The sequence below is a fragment of the Theobroma cacao genome, chromosome 9 (assembly GCF_053813885.1).
Source record: "Theobroma cacao isolate CCN51 chromosome 9, ASM5381388v1, whole genome shotgun sequence".
NCBI lineage: Eukaryota > Viridiplantae > Streptophyta > Magnoliopsida > Malvales > Malvaceae > Theobroma > Theobroma cacao.
In genome coordinates this window covers 31,581,897-31,597,807 of record NC_142647.1, presented here as the reverse complement: position 1 = coordinate 31,597,807, position 15,911 = coordinate 31,581,897, and the positions used below count along the sequence as shown (strand labels likewise).

The 15,911-nt window shown below is 31.8% G+C and overlaps 1 protein-coding gene across 1 annotated transcript; it reads left to right on the top strand.

The window, feature by feature from the left end:
• Window positions 1-5,292: 5,292 nt before the first annotated feature.
• LOC18589164 (ARM repeat superfamily protein) lies at window positions 5,293-15,806 on the top strand. Its single transcript, XM_018128507.2, has 9 exons — window positions 5,293-5,411; window positions 5,545-5,616; window positions 6,009-6,741; window positions 9,152-9,346; window positions 9,436-9,538; window positions 11,313-11,977; window positions 13,001-13,711; window positions 14,426-14,591; window positions 15,486-15,806. Exons 3-9 carry the CDS (start codon window positions 6,091-6,093, stop codon window positions 15,491-15,493), a joined length of 2,499 nt encoding a protein of 832 aa, XP_017983996.2. The 5' UTR covers window positions 5,293-5,411; window positions 5,545-5,616; window positions 6,009-6,090; the 3' UTR covers window positions 15,494-15,806.
• The last annotated feature ends 105 nt before the right edge of the window (window positions 15,807-15,911 follow it).

Genomic DNA, 15,911 nt, shown 5'->3' with positions numbered 1-15,911 from the left:
AGAGTGCCTTGCACACTCTAACTAATCAAGAAATGAAGAAAAGATAAAGTACAATTGATCACCTAGCTAATCTAAGATGTACAAAGCTAAGCTCAAACACTTTTTCAAAAGATAGGAGTGAAATACAAGTGAAAAAAGAAGGTTTTTGGTCTTCTAAGCTCAAAATCACTTTGGATAACTTCTTTATCTTGTTTTTGACTGTTGGATAGGCTTTAAATACTTGCAAAATCAATTCTGGCCGTTGGAGATAGAAACTAGCTATTTCTAGCCGTTATTTTATCTTCTAGTGCTCAATTCAAATTTTTTGACAGAATGATCTTAGTTGACTAACTGCGCTCTTAGTCGACTAAGTTGTCTCTGTCTTCTGATATCAGTTTTTGGCAATAAGCACTTAGTCGACTAACTTCCTTCTTAGATGATTAAGTTGTTTTTGTTTTGAAGTCTAGATTTCTGGCAGTATGCTCTTAGTCGACTAACTTACTTCTCGGTCGACTAAGTCTTCTCTCTCTCTCAATCCTCTTGAGCCCATCAACTTCTAATTTGAATTTTAACTAACTAACACCGTTCATTATCCAACTCAGAGGCTTCGTTTGTATTCAGCACCCGCTTAACTGATTAAATCTTATGTTAACCAGTTAGGACTAATCTGTCTTCATTAAAGCTCCTTCTTCTTTACTTGTTTAACCAATTAACCCATTTTGCAACTGCATAAGCATCTTGACTTGCTTTCATATATTAAATATATTAATGAATTTAAGCTTTCTCTTGCACACTTAAACAATATAATTAGATATCAATGAATGAGAATATTTTGTTATAATCAAAAACATATAAAGTCAACATTCTCTATCTCTTATTTTCTATGATGACAAAACACTCCTAAATTAATATTGTAATGTCTATGTTCAACATAAATGCTTCAAATCTTTATGCATAATGAGTTGCTCCCCCTTAGTCAATGCATCTAGTTTTTTTTTTTTTAAGATTTGCAATAAAGTATTTATAATATCCATAATAGCTAAACAAGATATACAATGCCCACAGTAGCTAAGTAAGATATATTGAATATCCACAATAACTAGCACATAATATTCAATAAAATTATAACTAAACATCACACGTATAAATTAAACATAAAAACCTATCACACTCAATTTAACTTAGTTTTCCTTCTCTCCTTTTTTTTTTTACCATCATTAAAAAAAATATTTAAAACTCCCCCTTAATGAGTGCATCTAGATTTTTCTTTAATCTTTAAATCAGACTTTAATGAATAGGAATAATAAGCACTCATATACTTAAGTCATACAAGCTTATAGATATAGTTCAATAACTTCAAGAGTCAAGCTTGTGTCTATGTAAGAACAAATGTATGTGAGTTAAATCGTTTCAAGAAATTGTCAAAGATTTCTCAAATAATGTTCAAGCAAATTTGATCATTTTGTCATAATCAAAACTATAATAATTTTAAAGCTAACAATATCCAATCTTAGATTGAGACACCAGAATGTCTAATGATGTTTCAATGTTTAAACGTGCAAAGATTCGGCGTATAGCTTTGTTGGTCCCATTAGAGTGTTAGAATGAGGGTGAATAGCACTAAAAATTTTAAGATCAATCCTTTTTAAATTATAGAACTTTGAACTAGTTGGACGAAGAAAGATTTAAAAATTGTAGTAGTTGAAAGGCACCTAGTAAGAAAGCGTAGAGAGAAATGGACAATGCAAGAGTATTTACAATGGTTTGGTCCCCTTGACCTACATCCATTACCTTGATTTTCCAATCAAGGATTTACAGCCCAACTTTACTATACTAGTGGAATTAATAGTTTCTGTTAAGCTTTTACAAGGTGAGCTTCTAACCCAAGCTTTAATCCCTTACAACAAGCTTTAAAGTGCTTCTCACATTCTAATTTCTCAAGAAAGAGAAGAAAAAAAATACAACAAGAACTCTTCACTATTCACCCCCTTGACTCTATCAGTGCTTGGAAACTTTTTTAATTTATGGTTGATCCTTTCACAACATTCTTATAACTTGCTATTCCTCATGGAGTAAAGTCATTAATACTAAAATATTTAAGTTTTGCTGCAACCATATCCTTGCATAAACATAAACTTGCTTTAAAAACCTTCCTTTTTTGAATAATCTTCTTATCCCACAACATTTGCGACACCATGATTGGCCTTCATAAGGTGCCTCCAACCATTCCCCATCTTAAAACATAAACTATTAAAATTAAAAATTTAGCACCCGAGCATTTGTCTCATTGGTTGGTGCATAGTCCCCCTACCTAAAGAGCAGAGTTTGAATCCCCCCTCCCCCAATTATAAAAAAAAAAATTGAAAATTTAGGATTCAAATGTAGAAAATAAGATTTTTAAATATAAGAATTTTATTTATTTTTTGTTAAAAATTATAAGAGTTTTATTGTTCTTTTTAGTGAAAATGTAACACTGTTACCCTCTATGAGAACCATAACAAAACATAAGATTTTAATTGGGAGAAAAAGAATTTTACGATATTAGGTTAGAAAATGTGAGTGTATATAGAATTTAGCCTAAATAATAAATACTTAAATGCAATAAATATCAATGTATGATCAATCTGGTTGGATTGGCTTGTAGGGTATGCTAATACTTTAGTCTCTCACTTGCACTAAGTCAATCACCTATATATGTAATACTAGACACTAGGTAAAACATTAATAGCATGTTTGGTTGGAGGAATGGCTAAGCCATTCCCCCTCTATTCCTAAGGAACATATGTTCCTTTGTTTGGTTCCTACATGCTTCCAAAAATAGCCATTCCTCTAGAATAGCTATTTCCCAAAATAAGTTAAAACTAAGGAATAGCTAATACCAAAACCCTCATGGTACGTTTGGTTTGCGGAATAGATAGGAATGGAATAGAATAGTTATTATGTGGGAATAGAATGAGGTGAGAATAGAATAGAATAGTTATTACTTAGTTTGGTATGACAAAGGGAATAGAACATGAATAATTATTATGACTTATTGTAGTATTTGGTTGGTAACAATAATTTTGGAATAAGAAATGAATAGAAAATAAAAAAGATAAAAACACCCTTTATTATTTATGTGACATTTTATTTTTATTAGACTTTTTAAATATTAATAATCTAGAATTTAATTAAAATATTAATAATTAATCATTTAAATATTAACATTTATTTAATTTAAATATTATTATGATTAATTTTTATTTTATTTTATTTTTAAAATATTAATAATTGATAATTTCAATATTAATATTTATTTATAATTTAATTATTTATATTTTAAAATATTAATATTTTATTTAATTTAAATATTATGATGATCAATTATTTTATTTTATTTTATTTTTGAAAATTAATAATTGATTATTTATTTAAAATATTAATAATAGATAATTTAAATATTAATATTTTATTTAATTTAAATATTATTATGATTAATTTTTTATTTTATTTTTTAAATATTAATAATTGGTAATTTATTTAAAATATTAATAATTGATGATTTAATTATTAATATTGTTTATCTAATTTAAATGATATTATGTTTATTTATTTTTAATTTATTTTGTTTTAAAATAGGAATAATTTATAATTTATTTTATTAATAATTGATAATTTAAATATTAATATTTTATTTATAATTTAATATTAATATTTTATTAAAAGTTGGAATCAAGTGAGAGAAAGAGGAGAGAGAGAAAAATAATATTTTATACCAATAAAGTTGTAAATTTTCAAACTTGTAAGGGGTATTTTTGTCTTTATTAATTTTTGAATTTATTCCTCAACCATGGAATAGCTAATACTATGGGGGAGGGTGGTATTAGCTATTCCTTGGTTTTGAAGGATTTTGAAGAATAGCCATTCCTATGGAATGACTATTACTTGGATCATTTTTCAACCAAACAAAGGAACCAAAATTCTTTGGGAATAAAGGGGGAATGACTTAGCCATTCTCCCAACCAAACATGCTATCATTGTATTAGCTATTCCTTAGTTAAGGAATAGCCTCAAAAAATTATAAAGACTAAAAGGTCCTTTATAAATTTAAAAAATTACATATTATATTTTATAAAAAATAATATTTAAATTTTAAAAATTAATTAAAATTATTAATATTTGAACTATAATAACATTTAAATTATAAATAAAATATTAATATTTTAAAATATTAATGATTAAATTATATATCAATATTAATATTTAAATTATCAATTATTAATATCATTATAAAAAAGAAAAAAATTTTAATTTTTAATTATATATTGTAAAAAATAACATTTTAATTTTAAAAATTAATTAATATTATTTATATTTTAATCATAATAAATAAAATATTAATATTTTCAAATGTTAATGATTAAATTATAAATAAAATATTAATATTTTAAAATATTAATGATTAAATTATAAATAAAATATTAATATTTAAATAATTAATTATTAATATTATTATAAAAAGAAAAAAGTTTAAATTTATAATAATATATTAAAAAAATATATTTTAAAATTAAAAATTTATTAAAATTATTAATATTTTAATCAAAATATCATTTAAATTATAAATAAAATATTAATATTTAAATGATCAATTATTAATATTTCAAATTAATTATCAATTATTAATGTTTAAAAAATAAAATAAAATAAAAATAAATAATCATAATAACATTTTAAATTATAAATTAAATATTAATGATTAAAATATAAATAAAATATTAATATTTAAATGATCAATTTTTTATATTTTAAATAAATTATAAATTATTAATATTTAAAAAATAATATAAAATAAAAATATATAATTATTTACATAATAAAGAGTATTTTTGTCTCTTTGTATTTTATTCATTTCTTTTTCCGAAATTATTTTTACTAACCAAATGCTGCAATAAGCATAATAACTATTTCTGACCTATTTTATTTATCGTACCAAACTACGTAATAATTATTTTATTTTATTTCTATCTATTCTGTTAACTGTAATTTAAGATTGTTTGAAGAGGAAATTAGGTATAGGGAAAGTAGGAAGATATTCTTTGATCATATTACTAATAAAAATTAAGAATGACGGGATGCTATTGAATTTATTTGTATGTCAAATAAAAATTTATATTAAATTTTGATTAGTGATAAAATTCTATAATTTTATTTTGTACCTACTGTTATTGTGTGGTGTTAAATTGTGTTTTTTGTTTTACGCTGTGAAAAGGGAAAGAAAAGAAATTTGAAAATTTAAACGGAGGCAGATGATGCCCTTAAAGCGGCACGTGGCGGAAGTGATAGGGCAAGAGCCCAAAGCGCTCCCCAAAATTCGAAACACAAAGAGTAGGCGCGAAAACTGAAGCAAAGCAAAACGACAAGGCAACCAAAACAAAAACACATATGTGCGGGTAAGATTTTCTTGAAATCACAACTCTGAGATTCGTTCCCTTCCTTATTTTATTATTTTGAATCTCTTCTTCTTATTTTCCACTTTTAATCAGCTTTGAAGCTGAGAGTAACTTTTTAAGTTTCCATTTGCAGTAAAATGATGTTGCTTGCTTGGGTTATTTGAGTTTTCTGCATCCTTGGAGTGTCCTGCGTTTCATTACTAAAGTAAGCTGATCTTTCTTGTGTGTTTTGTGTTTTTGTTTTTTTTCTTGACATTTTATGCTGTTCTCGAAATGGTGCTTTAAGCTATGTTTCTGTTTGTTTAACAAGAAAATCTAAGGAAAAAAAAGAGGAGAAAGTACGTAAAAAATTTGAAATTGGTATCTTCCTGGTTAAGTTCTTGTGCTAGGCCTCAGAGTTTTCTGTTTTTCAAATTAACTACCATTTATGGGATAAAAAATGTAACAATTCTTCTTCTAAAGTTGGTTCTTGTTTGTTCCCCTAACATTATTATTAGAATTGAATGGAAATTGATGCTTTTAGTTTTTTATATTTCCAACCCGTATTCAAATGGACCTTAGATTTTTTCTTTTTTTGGTTTTGTTATGCTAATTCAGATTTCAAGCAGTGGTGTTGGTCCTTCCTTTGAAATTCTTTAGGCCATAGATGATGTAAGATAGGAGCATTACAAGTAACAAGATGAAGGCACGCACGCATACCAACGCAAAAGGACCCTCTAAGGTTAATTCGCAACAGGTAGTTTTTGAACTTAAAAGTAAGGTGAATCTTGCGCTGAACAAGTTAGCCGACAGAGATACCTATCAAATAGGTGTTGATGAGCTTGAGAAAACAGCAGAATGTTTAACTCCGGATAAGATTTCCCCATTTTTGTCATGTATACTCGACACTGATTCAGAGCACAAGAGTGCGGTTCGAAAGGAATCCATCAAGTTGATGGCTACGTTAGCCAGATTTCATCAGGGTCTTATCGGTCCCTATCTAAGTAAGATGGTTGCTAGCATCGTTAAGAGGCTCAAGGACCCAGACTCGGTTGTTAGGGATGCTTGCCAAGAAACATTCGGTGTTTTGGCTTCCAAATTGAGTAATCAGGAACTTGACAATAATGGGGTTTTTGTTGCGTTAGTGAAGCCACTTTTCGAAGCATTAGGTGAACAAAATAAGCAGGTGCAATCGGGTGCAGCTTTGTGCTTGGTAAGGGTCATTGACAATACCCATAATCCTCCAGCTTCAATTTTGCAGCGGATGTTAACTCGGACTACAAAGTTGCTCAAGAATCCACACTTGATGGCAAAATCATCAGTAATTGAGTTAAACAGAAGCATTATTCAGGTCAGTTTCAACCGTAGTTTATACAGAATGTTGCTTTGATTCTGTTCTGCTGGGTTCGTTGGAATTTTTTTCCCTATGCTGTGCCTCTGTAAATGAATATTGACGATTATTACCTAGTACCTATTTATTTCCATTACTTGTTTTCTCTGTATTTGCAAGCAGACGAACAATAATTCCTAATACAAAGGCAGGCAAAGGTTTCTGTTTATAAAAGAGTAGATTAAACCCAAGTTTTTTGTTTTCTTGGAACATATGAGAAGGTCCAAGGAAAGAGAGGGACTCGAACTTTATACTTTATCCTTTCCTAAGGAGGGTAACAACCAGGCCGTGACTTGGTTGTACATTCAACCAAGTTTGACATGAAGTCCAATCAGTTTACTTGTTTTATGCTGAGCAAAAAAAAAAAAAAAAAATTTACTTGTTTTATGCTTCATACACATGGTAATATATCAATCTTACTGATGTGTTGTATCTTGTCTGACTTCCATAGATGTGGTTGAAAATTTCCCCACATCTGTCTGTGGTGTGTTTTCTCATGAAGCTAATTAGTTGCATTCAATTTGCAACTGCAGGATCTGTTAACTACTTAGGTTTTATATCTACTGGGTTTGAATGCTCTCTAGATTTTACTTCTTTTATATCTACTTAGGTTTTTCCTTGTTTTGAGACTAGAAATGAAACACTGCTGATTCTTTCATGTTTGAGTGTTTGGATATCTAAGGATTGTTACAACATTTTTTTAATTTGTGGGTAGATTACGGCTAGATTTTTTCATTTTCATTATAGTTTAATGCAGTTTTAGTTAAGCCACATTAAGAATCATTGGCATACCTAAAACTTTGGTTTGTGATACCTTTTTCTTTTTTTTTTTTTTATAATTTTAGAAAGACTGTTTAAAAGTACAAATTGGAAGATACCCTTGGACAACAAAACTCGAAATAAATTGATGACCAACTATTCTAATGCATGATTACCTACCAAGGACATCTTCCCTTGGACCAAAAGAATTTCTTTGTAGATGAAGAGCCCTTGATGAAGTTTACCTAACCAAGCTATTGATACATTATCAATTCTTTCCGTCTATAAAGAAAATAAAAATCTTTCTGTCAAGTATGGAGCTCTCCCGAGGGTGCCCCTTCACTATCAACGCACTTTAGAAGGAAAGAACCAGCTGTTCTTTTGAGCTTTTCTGCCTTGACATCTTTGTATGAGTTAACACCATCTCAGCATCATCATGCTTGAAGGAGTAAGTGTTGCTGTAGCCGCAATGTTTCACCTGTTTATTTTATAACCTTGGTCTCCTCAAAAAGACATGGTACCCTCATGGGCAAAACAAAACATTGTGCTTGATCAACAAAACTTTGAATAGACTATGTCAGCAAGCACGCCTCATTAATGTTTAAAACAGTGTTATTTTCCCTTACAACTATGGATTAGAGTTTTGTGTACTTTTTGTGCTCAAGCACCTCACATGAGTTTGAAAGATGTTATTTTTTCTCAACTCCAAGACTTTTCTTCATCTCTGATGGATCTGTATAATTCCCATATTCAGCACTGTTGTCATCACCATTCTCTTCTGTAGCATTCAACATCACAACTTGTTTGACTTTGTTGATAGTCATGGCAGCAATATTATGCTTTTAAAAGAGCTAGTGTTTTGGGCCAATTAGAAGAATAATGCCCAAAACTATTGCAAATATGATGAAGCACTCTCCTATTCCTGCATTTAGGAGTCTTTAGTTATATCAAAGTGATTTTAGACATCCCCTAATAAAACGGATTGGAACTTATCTGACCATGCTATTGATGCGCTATGAGAATGTTAGCTTTACGCTTGTCTTTTGGTTGTGAAATAAAATAAGCTTTGCTATTTCTACATAAATCTGATTCTCAATTTAAGCAGTCAATGCCTCTTTAAGTGGTGTTATCTCACATTGGTTAAATTTGCAGTCTCCTGTGGCCTTCTATTCAAGTCAAGTCTTTTCACCTATTACCAATTGGTTTTTAGGTTAGATATTAAGATGGTATCAGAACCTGTTTTGTTTGTTCCCGTTTGTTATGTTCTTTATTGCTCAATATTTGTCATCCACATGGTAGGCCATTTCTTTTAGTTGTTAGTATTGGGTCTATGTATGAGGGGAAGTGTTCAGTGGTGTTGTGCCACATGCGTTGCATTTAGAGTTTGTTGAGACCTTATATTCAAGTTGGGCTTCTCCTTTATTGCCAATTTGTTTTAGGTTGTAGTATAAGAAATGACAAAGCAAGTTACACTATAAATTGTCATTTTCAATCATTGGTAATTCATAGAGTTGGTATTATTGCTACTCCTTGAGTATCATTGTTATTTGGTCATTGCTTTAACATAACTATTTAATTTATGGATAAAACTTGCATTTAATACTCCTTCCAGGCAGGGGGTGCTACAACACAAAGTCTTCTGACTGCAGCAATAGCTAGCATTCAAGAAGGTCTCAAAAACAGTGACTGGACAACACGTAAAGCTGCTTCTATGGCATTAGGGGAGATTGCTTCAAGTGGTGCATCTTTTTTGGGAACTTTCAGGGCATCCTGCATCCGTTCCCTTGAGTCATGTCGTTTTGACAAGGTTAGCATTTGTTAAAGATTTTTTTGCTGTAGGTAATTAGCTCACGAATGGTTGTACCAGGTTTGTTAGGTTCTTCTTGTCTCTTATAGGTCAAACCAGTTAGGGACACAGTACTGCATGCCCTTCATTACTGGAGAAGTGTTCCAGGACCTGATACTTCTGAACCTTCTGAGGCTGGATCTTGTATAAAAGGTTTAGTGGCTGGTGCTCATTACTCTTAATGTGTACAAGATTTTACCTGTTGAAATTTGTTTCGCATGTTATGTTTATTTTGGTGGCATTTGATTGTAATAAACTAGTTTCTTTCAGTTTTTGTGCTTTTGATTGTGAGGAAAGAGTATTAGCTTCATTAATGAATAATGATTAATAAATTACTAGCAAATGGCTCTGTAAAAGGTTTTATGGCTGGTGCTCATTACTATTAATGTGTACAAGATGCTAATTGTTCAATATTGTGTGATTTTGTTTTTTGAGATGGCATTTTATTGTCGGATAAAACTAATTTCCTTCAGTTTTTATGCTTTTTGTTGTTGAAAAAGGAAAGTTGTTTCCTAAATGATGAATAAACCACTAGCAAAATGGCTCTGGCCAATCTCAACCTAGATGTTTTGTGGGAAATACTTGTGGAGAAGTTGAAATTGTTTTACTCCATATTTTTCTTGAAAAACATCTCTGAGAAAATTACTATCTTTTCACATGTCCTTGGTTTTTGCTTGGAAAGTGTTATCTTGCTTAACTTTCTTGACAAATAGATGCATCGATATTCATTTGAACTTGGAGTGAACTTTGGAACAAGATTGATATGAATATTTTTCTTCCTAAATTCAATCTGCCATGTCATGTTCAACTTCAAACTTTCAGAGTTTGGTATGCTCCTATACTATGGAATAAGAGTTACTACATTGCTATAAATGAACTTCTATTCAGATCATTTGTGAATTTATGCAATTTTGCACCTCTTAGTAGTACCTGTGCCCATAATATTTTCACAGCTTCTTGGCTGTTTGAACAGTGCATGCTCTACACATATGAGAGCATTGCCTACTGATGATATGCTTTTATCTGCTTATTTTGATTGATAACAAAAAATTAGTAGCTGATATCCCCTGTAATGGAAAGCAAAAGGGGAAAGCGGCATAATGAGAAAACAAACTTGCTCCTAAAGACCTTGTCCTGAGTCATTATCTGTACTTGCATATAGTTTTGGCCTCTGAGTTGGTCTTTTCATCAACTCTGTCTCTTTCGACACTTTTAATACCTGGTCTCTGACTGAGCTTGGGCTGCTTACTCCAACTTCTTTTTTCTTTCTTTTCCACATTTTAAAGAACACTTGAGTGTTTAATAGTAATCTTGATTTTTCCTGCCCACTTTCTCCTTCTTCAATTAAAGGATTCACCTTAATATGTTTCTATCAGAAATTATTCCTTTTCCCCTTTAGAGGTTTATGCACCTAAGTAGTGGATGGCAAAAAACTTGTAATATTGTTTCACTTTTTTCACTTCCCTTTCCTCTTCCCTATTCAGATTTTTTTCTCTAATGTCTTTCTAAGTAAATTTCAAATGTAGGAAAATTTGTTTTGCTGATGATTCTATCTTTTCCTATTGAATGTTATATTGCCTTCTATGCTTTTTGTTAGGTTATATTAAATTAAATTGCATTCATTACATTGGCATGGTTAACTGTTTGCGTTTATCTGAATATTTGATTGCTTGTGGTAGTTGGAATAATATGTCTGCTGTTAGGGATGATTGGGTTCCTTAACATTCAATACATAGCATCTGTAGATGGATCAGGAAGAAGTCTCTTTTTGTACTGAATTAACTCTATAGGTGCCACTCTTTCTGTCAACATGAAAATTGCAAATCCTACAAATTCTGTTCAACATGATGGCGTGATATAAGAGTAAAACATTACTTGCTTCTTCCCTTCTTTTAATGCTCCTATTTACTTATTAATACTTATGCAGAAAACTTCTGTGGAGGTGATTATAGTGATATCACCAGTAAGAGTGACTCTGGTTGGAAGGATGTCAGCTTGAAGAAAGTTACTGCAAACTCAGCTATAAGAAGGATACCTTTGTCTGTTAGAAAAACATCTCAGAATTATGTTCAAAGCCCTCAACATTGCAAAGAAGATGATTGGCATATTGAAATTGCTGTTTCAGAGAACCATAATGTTTCTTTATCAGATCTTCACAATGAAGAATCTGAAGGGAGTACTGTCACCAAGACATTGGAGAGAATGACGACTGACACTACAAGTACACAAGATATAGGATACGAGTTCGTTCCGATGGATGACAAACAAGAATGTTCATCCATGTCCAACCTTCTTCGTGACAACTTTGGGCCTAAGTTTGTCAATTTTTCTCATGACCATACTGGGGAGGGGCATTTGCTGAATTCTCTGGGACGAAATCAGCGGTTTGCAGCAGAAGAGAATAGTAATGAGGACGAAGAAGTGTCCTCCACAAAAATTAGGGACCGTAGAAGTCTTGATTCAACAGTCACTGAGTCAAGTCCACAAACTGTCTCTGGGTGTTGTTCACAGATGGCAAATGAAATTGTTGGCATTCAGAAACAACTTTTGGAGATTGAGAACAAGCAGTCCAACTTGATGGATCTTCTCCAGGTAAATCACAATTGGGACTCCTGGATAGCTATATGATATAAATTCAATGCTTTATGCATTCTAGAAACCCAAGATGATATCAAATGAATTCTAAAACCATTCTAAGCCATATTATGACCTTTCAGAGTTGAGGATTTGTGATTTCACATAAAATGCTTGCCACATGCAGATTTCATCACCATGTAGGACCAACCTTGGCACAACTGTGAATTTGGTGAATATAAAGTTGAAAATCTGGAGCTTCTTAGTCCTCGTTTTATGTTGGCTTTCTTGTTCTCTTTTGTTTTTTCTTTTGCATCTTGGATGTTTCCTTTTCTGTAAGAGACTATTAGCATGACTATGTGGTGAGTTTCATTAGGGAAGTAATATCTTGAGGGCTCATTTGGTACATATAGGAGGATTGGATAGGATAACTTCTTTTTTTATGCTCATTGTCTCTAGTATTTTCATGGAAGAATTGGAAAGTTAGTTGGGGAAGTTATTTGTATAAGTACTATTATATATCCTATGGAGAGGGAGGATATTGGATAATCCTACAATTTTGTTATGCATGCACCAAAATGAGATGCACTAAAGGCATTCATTTACTCATGAATTTCATGTTACGCCTGTTGCCTTTAGTATTTGAATAGAGAAGTCTGGAAGTTAGTTGGACTAGTTATTTTACATGGATATGGTTACAAAATCCTATGGAGAGGGAGAAGATTGAATTATCCTAAATAGATAGGATTGCCGAAATTAAGATGAGAACATTTTTATCCATGTGCAAAACTAAGATAAACAAAGACAATTTACTTATCAATCTTGTCTCATCTTATTCTATGCTATCATTAATCCCTTGAGCCAACACAAACTCAGCATTCCAACTTGTTATCTGAAAGTCAAGTTTTTTGGTTTGTAAATTATAAATTTAAAAAATTATTCTTCCAACGGTAATTGCTTGACAACAGGCGTCAGCCTTTTTCTTTCCAAAGATAATTTAATCTCCCCATCTGCTTTATTATATTAAGAATTGTTTTCCAGGTATTTTCAACTGGTATAATGGATAGCCTGTCTATGCTACAGTCAAAGGTCTTAAGTTTAGAACATGTAGTAGATAGAATGGTGCAAGACCTCATGCAGGGAGTAAAGCATCCTGATTTGGTGAGCTCCAGAGTTAAGAAGCATAGCCAAGGTGTTTCATCTCCCAGACTGTCTCTTTGCACTCCAAGGCCTTCTGCAGAAATTGGTAATAGACAGCCTTCTTTGCTGTCTGTAAAGAATTCTGATGTTTGGGAGGAAAAAGCACTTGGCGGAAATAGGTCAGCCAATTATGTGAAGCAGGGTATGGAGATGTGGAGTAATAATACTGTAAAAATTTGTAGAAATCCTACAGGGAAGGATGTGCACAAAAGCTCTGGGCAGGGGGCACAAGTCATTGGCCATATTAGAAAAAATGAAGCTGCCTCTGCCTCTGCTTCTGTTCCAAGTGTGAGTGGCAGACAGAACTATCCAGACAGCAACAATGGTCTGTGGCAACATGTGAAAAGTCTTCTATGTGAAGGGGACCTAGACTCTGCATATGCAGAAGCTCTCTCTTCTGGTAATGAGCTTGTCCTAGTTGAGCTTCTTGATAGAACTGGTCCTGTTCTAGAAAGTTTATCCCACAAGACTGTCTGCGATATTCTCAGTACTTTGGCATCGTTCCTACTGGAACAGAGATTTATGAACTGTATTATTCCTTGGTTGCAGCAGGCAAGTGTCCAATCATTCTCTTTCCGTTTTGTTCAGACTCTTAGTATTAGTGATTTATATTGGTAACATATCACAGGGGGATGATAGATGTATATTTTTCTGTCTCTTTGAGACATTTAGTAAACCCAACCCAAGGATGTCACCTTTAATATTGATAAAAAATTTCGTGCATGTTTGCCTATCAGTTTTCTGAAAATTAGTGTCCAACATACCTTGCTTTGTCACTTAATTACCTAGGCATTGTTAACTTTGTGTATGGACTATCCAAGAGAAACTATTGACTTACATCGTTGTATCTATATCCTCTCTAAATCCTGAAATTCTATCATTGTATTTTTTGTCCCTCTAAATTTTTCCATGCTTTTGCCTCAAATGCTTCTCTTATAGCTTAAACTTCCATTTAAACAAATTTCTTCTCTTGGCTTAACATTTAACATATTACTTGACAAAAAGAAACCAGGTAAAAGGAACAGAGCTGCTGTAGGCTATACTATCAACCATCACAAATGATTTTGATCATTTTAAGAGATCAAATCAAACCTATTCTGAAGGATCACAAAGATATGAAGATGGGTCAAATGCTCTTACCTTGTTCTTTAGAACAATGTTAATGGGCTTGTCATGAGCTTGGAAGATGCTTATGACTTCTTTTAGATATTTGATATTTCCACGTTTTCAAGCAATACTCTAATCCTATTTGATCTTTTGTTTCAGGTGGTAGACTTGAACACTATCCATGGGCCAAATCACTTTATTCTCTCTGCAAAAGCAAGAAGGGAACTGTTATATGCAATTCAGGAGGCAATGAACATGGAATTCTCGAACCCTGCTGAAAGAAGATCAGTCACTCAACTGGGAATGAGGTTACGCCAAGTATGGGGTAAGGAAATTTGCTTGCATACGATTTTATCTATCACCCTGGCTAAAGATAATAACTTCCAAGTTTCTGCTTTTGCTTAACCTACTCTAACCCCCCTCCCATCCATAAAAGAAAAGAGAAAAAATGAAAAAGAAAAAACAGAAAAGAAATGAAAGGAAAGTGACGAAAAGGCAGTTGAGAGGACTGGTAGTTTTCATAGGTTACAACCTAAAGGTTGATAAAATCTTGGAGTTTATAACTGTGCTTGATTGTATGGTCATGTAAGACATGAATTTTATGTTCTTTAGAATTCATAGACATCGTCATAATTTCTTTGCTGACTTAACATTGTGATTTTCTATTTGTATTTTGGATAGTCTTGTTTTCGCTATAAGATTTTCTGAATGTGTCTCAGTGTCTTGATGTTCACTAAAGGTTAAAGCAATGGATGTTTATGACCAAGTTACCATACCTGTCTGTGGTACCATATTAGTTCAGACTGAGCGTTGCCAACATAGTTTCTTTGAAGAAAGTTATGTCCTTGAAGCATCATAGTGAAAGTGTTAGAAACAAACAAACTGTTTATTGTCTTCAATTGCAACTAAAAGTGCATCATATAGTAGGTGAAGTTTCTGTTCAGTTAAGACCAAAATGTATGATTTTCATTCTGAATGTCCAGTGTGGGCACATGAGGTTCAATGGTTATATAGCACACAGGATCATGTGAAGTCATGTCGGGTTATTAAACTTTTGCATGAATGCTAATGGTACCTGAACTATCATATACATATACATCATAACATGATTAAATCTATCATGACTTGAAACACTCAATGAAAATGCTTCTTCTTAGTTTCCTTAAAGAATTACTATTTGCTGTTGAGAATTTGAACGATAGTTTCTCTTGTTTAACAGGAAAATAAATGGTCATAGTTATCAGATGGTTGAACGAAAAGTTGTCCGCAGATTCGGATGGCAGAATACATAGATGTTGTCCCTCTGTCTATATAGAGGTCCATCCTGAATGTAATTTGCTCAATCTGTTGAGCAACTTTTCTGCCTTTTACTGCACTATTGTATGTTAGCTGTTTAGGTTTGTTAAATATTTTTTCAAGTGCCTATTTTGGGTATTTCATTCCGTATCTAAAATGCTTCTCCAGGTTTCCATTTTAAGTTGTCAAAAGTAACATGCATGATTGTTCTCTTTTATTTAATTAATTAGTAAAATTGTGTTAAGACTGCTTGTTTTCATCATTTGCTTATTTTTAATTGATATTAACTAAAGATGCTTTTATATAACTAATTTTGTGGAAAGTCTGTCGATAAAAATATATTATTAGC

Excerpts from the sequence above, each read along its gene's own strand:
- LOC18589164 (XM_018128507.2), top strand. The coding sequence starts at position 6,091 with ATGAAGGCACGCACGCATACCAACGCAAAAGGACCCTCTAAGGTTAAT. Across the intron at positions 9,347-9,435 it reads AGTCATGTCGTTTTGACAAG|GTCAAACCAGTTAGGGACAC; the intron begins GTTAGCATTTGT and ends TGTCTCTTATAG. Across the intron at positions 11,978-13,000 it reads ACTTGATGGATCTTCTCCAG|GTATTTTCAACTGGTATAAT; the intron begins GTAAATCACAAT and ends ATTGTTTTCCAG.